The 11,736-nt window shown below is 33.0% G+C and overlaps 1 protein-coding gene and 1 non-coding gene across 2 annotated transcripts; both read left to right on the top strand.

The window, feature by feature from the left end:
* The first annotated feature begins 5,362 nt into the window (after positions 1–5,362).
* On the top strand, positions 5,363–6,809 carry LOC140878350 (caffeic acid 3-O-methyltransferase-like). The gene is made up of 4 exons (XM_073281951.1): positions 5,363–5,765; positions 5,923–6,233; positions 6,344–6,408; positions 6,516–6,809. The coding sequence occupies exons 1-4, from the start codon at positions 5,407–5,409 to the stop codon at positions 6,807–6,809; spliced, it is 1,029 nt and encodes a 342-aa protein (XP_073138052.1). The 5' UTR covers positions 5,363–5,406.
* A 1,589-nt stretch (positions 6,810–8,398) lies between these two features.
* TRNAF-GAA (transfer RNA phenylalanine (anticodon GAA)) lies at positions 8,399–8,471 on the top strand. Its single transcript has one exon. It is a non-coding gene; the product is annotated as a tRNA-Phe (tRNA).
* The last annotated feature ends 3,265 nt before the right edge of the window (positions 8,472–11,736 follow it).

The raw sequence follows: 11,736 nt of genomic DNA, 5'->3' as shown, positions 1-11,736 counted from the left end.
TGAAAAACCATTTGAAAGCAAGAAAGTAGACATTTTATCATACCAAGCTCGAGGAGCTTGTTTCAAACCATACAAAGCTTTGTTTAGTCTAAACACATGATCAGGCAAAGAAAGATCAACAAAGACATCAGGTTGCTCAATATAAACCTCTTCTTTCAATTCACCATTAAGAAATGCACTCTTGACATCCATTTGAAATAACTTGAAATTTATAGAGCAAGCAAAAGCAAGTAGCATGCGAATAGATTCTAGTCTAGCAACAGGCGCATAAGTTTCATCATAATCTATGCCTTCTTCTTGATTATATCCTTTAGCAACAAGCCTAGCTTTATTTCTAGTGATAGTGTCATGCTCGTCAAGTTTATTCCTAAACACCCATTTAGTACCAATGATAGATCTATCATGCGGCCTAGGAACAAGAAACCAAACATCATTGCGTTTAAACTCATTCAACTCATCTTGCATCGCAATTATCCATGCATCATCTAACAAAGCATCATCTATGCATTTAGGTTCAACATGCGAAACAAAGGCAAGATGATTACAAATATTATTAAGAGAAGAACGAGTGGCTACTCCCTTCGAAGGACTTCCGATGATAAGATCCATTGGGTGATCTTTGTGAAGCGTCCAATCCTTCGGAAGTGGTGTTTTCTCAACGGAAACATCTATATCATTTAGGCTTGAGGAAGCCAACTCTTCTTCGAGTAATTCTACATCATCAATGTTAGTGCGAACAATAGTAGACATAGATTCATCAAAAATAACATGCATAGATTCTTCAACAAGTAAAGTGCGTTTATTAAAAACTCTAAAGGCCTTACTTGAGGTAGAATATCCGAGAAAGATACCTTTGTCGGATTTGACATCAAATTTGCCAAGGTTGTCCTTACCATTGTTATGTATGTAGCATTTGGAACCGAAAGTTGAAAGTAAGAAATGTTAGGCTTTCTCCCTCTCCATAATTCATATGGAGTTTTCTTGAGAATTGACCTTATTGATACGCGATTGATAATGTAACAGGCAGTGTTCATTGCTTCAGCCCAAAAATATTTTGGTAGAGAATGCTCACATATCATGGTCCTCGCAATCTCCACAAGTGTCCTATTTTTCCTCTCAACGACCCCGTTTGTTGAGGAGTCCTAGGACAAGAAAAATTATGACCGATGCCTTTCTCTTCACAAAAGTTTGAAAAACTCTCATTTTGAAATTCAGTTCCGTGGTCACTACGGATCTGCTTTATTGAAAGATTTTTCTCATTCTCAACACGTTTCACAAAAGTTTTAAAATAATCAAAGGCATCATTTTTGTGGGCTAAAAACAATGTCCACGTGAATCGTGAGAAATCATCCACAATGACAAATGCATAAAGCTTCCCTCCTAGGCTAGCGTTCCTCGAGGGACCACATAGATCTAGGTGAAGAAGTTCAAGGGGCATAGAAGTTGATATAAAATTTTTGCTTTTAAAAGATTCCCTTGTATGTTTGCCAAGTTGACATGCATCACAAATAGAATCTAATTTTAAATTGAGTTTTGGCATACCAACAACTAAATCAAGTTTAAAAAGTTTTTCTATGGTATTAGGACCAACATGACCTAGTCGTCTATGCCAAAGAATGTTGTCATCAACATTCAAGGATACAAGGCTTTTAATATTTGATAAAGATAAATTGTTTAAAGAAACCTTGTAAACATTTTCACTTCTATATCCTTTGAAATTTATGGATTTGTCAGTCGTGAGTGATATAGTGCAGTGTTGGGGAGTGAATTTGACTTCATAACCTCTATCGCACAATTGACTTATGCTTAATAGATTATGCTTAAGCTCTTTCACTAGGAGTACATCATCAATCAGGCAAGATTCAGATATACCTATTGAGCCGATTCCTTCAATGATTCTTTTGTTGTTGTCTCCAAAGGTTACAGTTCCCTTCTCCTTTGGTTTGACTGATTGAAGTAGCTCCTTGTTCCCCGTCATATGTCTAGAATATCCAATGTCTAGATACCATATGCTAGGGAGAACAATTTTCCTATTTCCCTACAAGAAGAGATTTTGGTACCTTTTAGTTCTTTTGGGTCCACAGTGTTAGAAAAGAAAAATACAAAACAGATTTCCAAGAGTTCAGTCTCTCATAGCGACATCATCGCCACTTTCTAAGAGTGCTCCCAGTAGTAGGTAGGGCTATGCCTCTTTAAAAACCTATTTTCTTGGACAGAGCAGCGTTCATCAGGAAGACCAGTCGCATCAAGGCAATTTAAACCGGTCTATGATGAACTCCCTTAGATCATGATCTCATAATTCCAACTGATGAGTTGTTAAGTACTCTTAGACCTCCATTTCATATAGCTCTTTTTATCATATTGATATTTTAAGTATCTACACTTATGTCTAGCATGTCCTATTTTACAACAGTAAGAACATGCAGGGGGTGATCTCATTTTTGTTTTAGCAATTAGACTAGTGAAATCTATAGATTTTTTACCATACCCTATTCCACCCTTATCAAAACTACATTTTTGCATGCTTAGTAAATTATTCAAGTTATTACTACTTACATTGAATTTATCAAAAGATTTCTCTAAGTGAGCTATGTCATCCTTTAATCTTAGGTTTTCATGCTCCTTAGGTTCTAATTCATGTTTGAGCTTTCTATTTTCTTTTCTAAGAGATTTAGCCATATCAAACATGTTTTTATATGCATGTAGTAGTTCGTCATAGGAAGGTACCTCATCATCGTCGTCGGAGACGATGTCATCACTTTTAGCCATGAGGCAGATGTTGGCTTCCTCCTCTTCATCGTCGCTATCGCTCCAAGTGGCTAGAAGTGCTTTCTTTTTTCCCTTGTCAACTTTCTTCTTGAGAGGACACTCATTTGCATAGTGGTCTTGTTGTTGACAGTTGTAGCAAGTAACTTCCTTATCCAGCTTCTTTTGAAATTTGTTTCCTCGCATGAATCGTTTGAATTTTCTTGCGAAGAGCGCCATATCATCATCATCATCATCTTCTTTGGATTGGCTAGATAGAGCAATCCCCTTTGCCTTTGTATCTTCTTTCTTTAATTCCTTTCTGGTTGATAATTCCAGCTCATGGGTTTTTAGAGTCCCATGTAGTTGATCAAGATCGTAGGATGCAGTGTCGCCTTTGTTTGACTCGATGATGGCCGTCTTCTTGGTATCCCACTCCTTGGGTAAGGCGCGTAGAGCTCTCCTCCACACTTGTTTGGTTGGATATTGTTCCCCGAGTTGGGCTAGCTCATTGATAATTTGAGTAAGCCTTCGGAACATAGTATCTACATCTTCGTTTGATTTCATCTCGAATGTTTCATATTTGAGTTGGAGTAGATCGATCTTCGTTTCTTTGACTTGATTAGTCCCTTCATGGCATATCTCCAATTTGTCCCATATCTCTTTAGATGATGAGCACATTGAGATCCGATTGTACTCATTCATATCTAAGGAACAATGAAGAATATTCATGGCTTTAGCATTTTGAGAAATTAATCGCATGTCCTCCTTGAAAAAGTCGTCCATTCCCTTGGGAATTTTGACACCCTCAACCTCTTTAGTAGGTATGTAGGGGCCTTTCACAGTAACTTTCCAAAGATCATAATCTACGGATTGGATATATAGGGACATTCGGTTTTTTCAATATCCGTAGTTTATGCCATTGAAAAGAGGAGGACGATTTGTTGATTGCCCTTGAGCATAGTCGCTCGCTAGATTTGCCATAGAGTTTTTTTTGAAAATATTTTGTAAAAAAGTGGCTCTGATACCACTTGTTAGAACCTAATGGGGGGGGGGGATTTAGGTTTTATTGGCAACTTTAGCAATTTAAAGCGATTATGCAAGTACGCAAGCGGAAGACTTAAGCAATCAAATAATAAGTGCGGTAAATAAATGCGTAATGTAAATAAAGCAGTAAAAGGGATAAGAGATGTTTATGGAAGTTCGACGATAAATCGTCTATGTCTCCCCTTCTTGGTTAAGTCGATTAACCAAGGATCCACTAGCACTTCGAACGTCTTGGCCTTGATGGCTCCAAGGATAGCCTTACAACTTGACACGATCACCGCGCCGATACAACTCGAACACTTGGCCTTAAGGGCTCCAAGAATAGCCTCAACACAACACACTTGGCTTCACACTCAAGTGCTTACAACGATAGCACAACACACTTGGCTTCACACTCAAGTGCTTACAATAATAGCACAACCAACTCACAAACTATTTTTACAAACACTCTCAAATATATCACACAAACACTTTGATAGTGAGAAATTGCTTGCAAAAGAGAGAAAAGATGAGTTGGGATGTCTCCAAATGACCTTGGATGACCTCTATTTATAGTTGGCAAAGATTTGAATATGATTTGAGTGCTTGGAGCGTGTGTTAAGAAGTCAAGGAGAGACAAAAAGTGTTCGGCGTCGCTGCCATCTTTTTCCCAGCACTGAGCGGATTTTGTGGAAAAATCATATCTTCCAATCTAACCGTTGGATTGATCTGAAATTTGAAATGAAGCTTTAAAACATCCAGAGCTTCATTCTGAACGGTGAAGATTTGATTTGAACAGTCAAACATTTCCAGTAATTTTTGGAAGTCGCTTCATCATGTTTTCGAACCTGTTCTGTGCAACAAATTTGAAAAATTCATATCTCCATATCCATCCGTTGGATTGATCTGAATTTTGGACAGAGGTTGTAAAACATCCTAAATTTGAATCTGATTGGTGAGATTTGATTTGGATGTCTCAAACAATCCCAGTTAATTTCTGAAGTCGAATCTTCATGGTTTCGTTCCTTGCAGAAGTGGGTACTGTGCAGCATATATGGAAAAATTCATATCTCTCATTCTAGCCGTTGGATTGCTCTCAAAGCTGGACAGTACTTGTAACACTTCTTTATCTAGATTATGACCGGTGGAGATCCGATTTAGAGTCATAGAAAATTTCCAGTAATTTTCGGAAGTTGCTGCTCCATTCTTTGGCTTCTTCTTGTCTTTTTCTTCATATCTTTTAACAATGTTTCATCCATTCAATGAGCAATACAAGACTTTATAAATACATGTATAACTTCAAAATAACTTCCAATAATTTATTTTTCAATAAATCTAATCTGCAAAATCTCACTTTAAATGGTTAGTAACAATTAACCGAGTTTTGTAATCATCAAAACATAATATTATGAGACTTGTTAATGCATTAGAAACATCAATCTCATAACACGAGATTTGTATGCGTTTAAGGCGTAACAGGTGCTTATATATAGGTCACATGGACTTTGAGAAATTCTTGAGATAAGATCAAAGCAGCTGCTCGATAAACATATGGAGAGGCAAGGCAATCCTAATCGCGACGACGATTTCGTATACCGCGGCGACGAAGAAGATGAAGCATATGTGACTAGCATCATGGCGTGCAATTCGGGTATCCTCCAAACGGTTTTGAAAGCTGCAATCCAACTCGACCTATTCGGGATCATCAGCAAGTCCGGAGATGGGGCCCACATGTCGGCCTTCGAAATCGCTTCAAAGCTTCCGACACGTGATGTTCAGGGAGCAACCCGAGTGCTGGAGTCCATGCTTCGGGTGCTGGCCACTCACTCAATATTTCTGAGTAGTACTGATCGTGATGTTCCTACAACGTCTCATGATCGAGTATGTTACGGGCTTGCACCGGCAGGAAAATTCTTCGTCGCGGACGCAAACGGGATGTCGTTGGCGCATTTTCTTGCCCTACAAATCCAACTGAAATGGATTGAAGCCATGCGGTTCGTATTAATCATTCATTGATCAAGTGATATTAATATATATATATATATATATGTGTGTGTGTGTGGGGTTAATTAAATTATTTTTATTATTATATCATTGACTTTGGTTATGTTTTTGTTTCACCAACAAATTAAATAAAAATTTATCTTGCAGTGAGGGACTAAAAGATGCGGTTCTTGAAGGTTCAAATTTATTCGAAAATTTCCATGGCCAAAGTTGGGTGGAACACATGGCATCAAATCCCAAATCCAACGACATATTCAACAGTGCAATGGCAACTCTATCTACTCTTACCATGAGAAAAATTGTCGAGAAATACAATGGTTTCGAGGGACTAAGTACACTAGTGAATGTTGGCGGTGGGAATGGCTCGACTCTCGATTTGATAATCTCAAAATACCCTCACGTTAGAGGCATCAACTTGGATTTGCCTCATGTGGTGAAAAATGCCCCGGCCTACAAAGGTAAGTACGAGAGTTAGGTAGTGTTTGCAAATAATAAAAAAAAAAAGACGAATAATCGTTTTATATTAAATTTTTTTTTTTTATCGTTTTTTGTTTGAATAATGTTGTAGGAGTGGAACACATAGGCGGAGATATGTTCCTCCAAGTGCCCAAAGGAGATGCAATTATGTTGAAGGTGTGTGCGTGCAACATTTATTCAATCGTATTTTTATCTATATATATGTGCTGATGATATAGTTTGAATATATATATATATATATATATATATATATATATATATAGGCAGTGCTGCACAATTGGGAGGACGAAGAATGCTTAAAACTTCTAGAAAAATGCTACAAAGCATTGGCAGACAAAGGAAAGGTGATCGTGGTGGAAAATATTCTTCCTCAAAAGCCACGAACTGATTTTTATTCGAAATATGTGTCTCAATTGGATATTAACATGTGGGCTATTCCAGGTGGAAAAGAAAGAACCAAATCTGAATTTGAGGCCCTCTCAGTTCATGTTGGTTTTGCGGATTTTAAGGTTGTTTGTTGTGCTTACGGACATTGGGTTATGGAACTTATTAAATGATCTTAATAATTAATACTGCACACCTTTCAAAAAAAATAATTAATACTGCACACGTTCGGTAAAGAATAAAATTAATTAACTTGCATTTATATATAATAATAATAATAATAATAATAATAGATGTTTGTTACAATATTATTAATCTTGATTTTCTGTTGTTCGATCTTTATACATGTAAACTATTATACTTTAAGTATAATTATCTTTGTACGATTTTGGTCTTCTATATATCGTTTTAGATTTTTTTTTTCTTATAACATGATTTTTATTTTATGTGGCACTTGCAAGACGTTTACATAACGCTGATGTATGTAGTGTCATTGTCGATGTACGTGTGCCACATGCATCGGTACTTTAAAGAACCAAAATTAATGTTGTTAATTTTCATGTTATATAAATATTATGTTGTTTCAAGATTTATTAAATTTTCACTTGTTAGGGGTGTATTCCATGGGAAAGATTTAGGGAGGTGTATTCAATTCAGAGTTTTAATGACTTTTAGTGACTTTTTAAAATAATAGACTTTTGTGGAATTGATGGATTTTTATTGAATTTTATAGAATCTCACGAAGTTACAAATAGATTTCCATGTATTTTTTTTGACTTTTCGTATGACTTTTATAGAGATTTGTAAACTTTTCATACAATTACAGAAATTTGTATCTTTAATATATCTTATTATTTTTTGTTTTTCTCTTTGAAGTAATAATTATTTAACATAAATAATAAATTTATTTAAAATACTTTTTATATTTATAGATGAAAATGAATTTCATTTATTTTAAATGTATATATATATATATATATATATATATATATATTAATGTAACAAAATTAAAAACTAAAACATTTGCGATTGTGTAAAGTTAAATTTTTTAAAAAAGACATATGATAACTTATAAATTGTTTTATCAATTATATCATATAAATATATTTGTCAATTTTTATTTTTTATCATGTCTGTTATCCGACTATTCAAATATTTGAATTAAATCATGTTATAATTTTTTGAATCATATATTATTATCATTAAATATTATAATTATTAGTATAAATCATAAATTAAAAAGCACAAAATAGTTCAAAATTTTCAAATAAGATGAAGATAAATAAAGAAAAAACCAATACTTTTAGGAGAAGAACGAAAAAATACATAAAGATAAATATAAATATATATATATATATATATATATATATATATATATATATATATATATATATATATATATATATATATATAACCCTCTATCCCCAAAAAATCTTATAATTGACTCCCAAAATATTTATCCTATCCGTTTTGTTCGTTAACGGTTCAAAATTCTTTTATCTTTCTAATTATTTTACAAATGTCTTTGGGCGTAAATGATTTTCTCTTCTCACATGTGATATAGAATATACATTCAAAGAATCCCTATTGGAATTATTCACAATCAATAGCATTACACATACCGACACTTACAAAGTCGTCTTTTTAAAGATCCAAGAGATTAGAGGACTTGGAGAAAACTTTGCAATTTTCCCTTGTCCCTTTAATTGACATAGACCTCAGTCCTCTAATAAAATGAGGATGGGATGCTACATTGGGAATGGTCGGGATAGCTCAGCTGGTAGAGCAGAGGACTGAAAATCCTCGTGTCACCAGTTCAAATCTGGTTCCTGGCACATGGTTAATTTGTATTGTATGAGGTCCTTCTTTTTTTAGAAAAAAAATTGATATGAAGCGAGATACATATTGATTTCGAATCTGGATCATAATAGATACTTTTTTTTTATCTATCTTGAGCAAATATACCCCATCTATAAAATAGATGGGTAGAGTTTCGTAAATTAAATATTCTTAAATATTTATAAAATAAATATAAATAATAAATATAATAAAATAAATTATCTAAAATAAAATTCTATCAAAAAGAATGTCAATACTTCATTTCATACCTATTTGAAAGGTTCAATTAGTTGGTTCAAAGACCAAAAAAAAAGGGCCGAAGTTGAATTAGACAAGATTCGGTTGAGATACAATACAAATCAATCGAATTCCATACCCTTTCATTGCTTTGTATTTTATTTCCTATTCGATTTCCTAATTCGTCCCGACGTGACTTTCTAGAATCGGTCTAAGCAATAGGCGCAAATTCATACGAAATAAATATCTTACAAATAAATGTAAGAATCCCAACGAATCACTAATTCTGTCTTTTTTTTGTTAACCTATTCATAATTCACTGCTAATATACTATACAAATGAGACTTCCATTATTCTGGTTAATGTGAATCTAGAACAGAAAGTACAATCCTTGAATCTCTGAAATTATATAAGTGGAAATTCCTTTCTTATCATTCAATGAGCATCTTGTATTTCATAAAAATTGGGGACAATATAATCCTTACGTAACGGCCATCCTATCCAACTTTCAGGCATTAAGATACGTTTCAAGCGTGGATGATTATCATAAGAAATTCCCAACATATCATAAGATTCTCGTTCTTGAAAATCCACAGTTTTCCAAACCCAGAAAACAGACGGAATCTTAGGATTCCTTCTTGAGGCAAATACTTTTATGCATACCTCTTCTGGTTGATCCACACCATACTCTATTCTGGTAAGATGATACACACTAGCTAATAGTCCGCCAGGTGCTACATCACTGATCGGATTAACCAACCAAAGTTAGCTTCCGTCATTATATATTGAACAGAGGCAAAAGCTTCAGTAACGGTCGGACGATAGTAAAAAGTCATAGCAAACCCCGTAGCTACTTGTACTAAAAAACAAGTAAGCGTAATTCCCCCTAAACAATAAAATATATTGACATGGGGAGGAACATATTTACTAGTTATATCATCCGCAATTGCCTGAATCTCGAGACGTTCTTCGAACCAATCATAGACTTTATTGAGATAGGTGAAAACCCCCCTCTCAGAACCGTATATGAGACTTTCATCTCGTACAGCTCAAGCAAAAACACCCAAATAATAATCGGATATGTAATAGAAAGTTTGGAACTTCTTAATCTCCGATTCAATCTTCTCTGAATATATATATATATATATATATATATATATAGACACACACATTTTGAATATGGGAGAGAGTGGGATAGATAGGGTTTTTTTTTTTAATTTTAAAAAAATAAAATATTTCAAAAATAAGGCGTGTACAAAAATATTTCAAAAATACTTTAAAACACTGTGCAAGTCCCATACAACTAGCAGCGTCCGCTGCTAGTTGAAGCGTACGACGGTGCCTATGTGGCAACTGACAGCGGACGCTGCAAAATTATTTTGCAGGGTCTGCTGTCAATGACAGTGTTTTAAAGTATTTTTGAATTTTTTTTTTACACGTTTTATTTTTGAAATATTTGATTTTTTTAAATTAAAAATTAAAAAAAAAACCCGATAGGGGCTAAGTCGATGCTGCCTTGAACGGACATTTGTTGACACGTGGAAACGTAAAAAAAGAATGGGATGGTTTAGTAAAATATCTCTTGCATATATTTGTTTCTCCTTAACTCCACTCTCTTTCCAACCCAACCATGGTTAAGGAAATTCAGATCTAAAACAATTTTTGCTGTAAAAATTTTAATTGTCCAAAACCCACTATAAAAATTTAATAGTCTAATATGTCCTTGCATTTTTAAAATTTTTGCACAAAGCACCCTCCGATCCAAGTTGTGGTTGCACGCGCATATTTATGATTTTTTTGGTTTTTTTTTTTCCACTTGCTTTGACTTTATTGCCCTCATTTTTTAGAATAAATTACTCTTTTATTTTTCTTACCAATAAAAGTTCTATATTTGAGAAAACTTACAAAATGTGGACCCATTTATTACAAAAGAAACAAAAAATGTCAAAAAAATAAAATAAAATGAAAAATGGAGAGGATACGAGAAGTACATGCAAATTAATATTTAATTCTTAAATATATTATATAACAAATATTCATGTTAATGAGAACAAAACGAAAAAACTAATATGAGAAATAATTAAAATATCTTAAGACAAAAGTTTTAGATTATATATATATATATATATATATATATATAAATAATTTTTTTGTATTTTTAATATTTTATATGCATCAGTACTATTAATAATACTCAATTTTAATTAATTTATTATGAGCACATTTTTGTTTTACAATATCACTTTTTTTATAATAATTTTATCTTACCTTAACAACTCATATACAAAATTTTATATCTTAGCAACTAAATTTTTTAAAATAATATCACAATCTCTTATATCATATATAAGTAAGGGATAATAGCCAAAATAGTCTTGTAAGTTTGCTTGTTTTTTTGATTTGGTCTTATAATTATTTAATTTTGGGTTTTGGTCCTGTAAGTTTAGTTATATTTTGTTTTTAGTCCTTTTTTCATTTAAACAATGTTTTTATAACCGAACTGGTGATCAAACCGATCTAACTTAAAAAACGATCCAACTGGTTGGACTATTTTAACCAGATGATCAGATCGAAAAACCGTTTATATAATATAATATAATTAATAATATACTTTAAATTATAAAAACCTAAAAAATTTATATAAATAGAAAAATATATATATTTATTGTAGTTTGAAAACTAAATAACTATATAAATATATTCAAAAAATTATAAACTATAATATTAATAAATAATATTTTTAACGAAGAAAAAAATTTCAAATAATCATGTATACATAATAAAATATTAAATTAAAAATTAAAAATTTTAAAAAATTCAAAACAAAACCCGAAAAACCAATTTTTCGGTTCTTGACCAGTTTTGTCGGTTCAATCGTTAAAATGGTTTTTGGGACTGTTTCGGATCAAATCAGTGATCGGTTCCGGGTCGAACCGGTTGAACCGGTCGGTACAGTCCGATTTTAAAAACATAGCATTTAATTGTTGATGTCACAACAGACACATCATTATTTCTCGATGCCAC

This window comes from Henckelia pumila, chromosome 2 (assembly GCF_033568475.1).
Source record: "Henckelia pumila isolate YLH828 chromosome 2, ASM3356847v2, whole genome shotgun sequence".
Classification (NCBI taxonomy): Eukaryota; Viridiplantae; Streptophyta; class Magnoliopsida; order Lamiales; family Gesneriaceae; genus Henckelia; species Henckelia pumila.
Note: the sequence above shows the minus strand (reverse complement) of the source record. Positions and strands in the feature narration are given on the sequence as shown.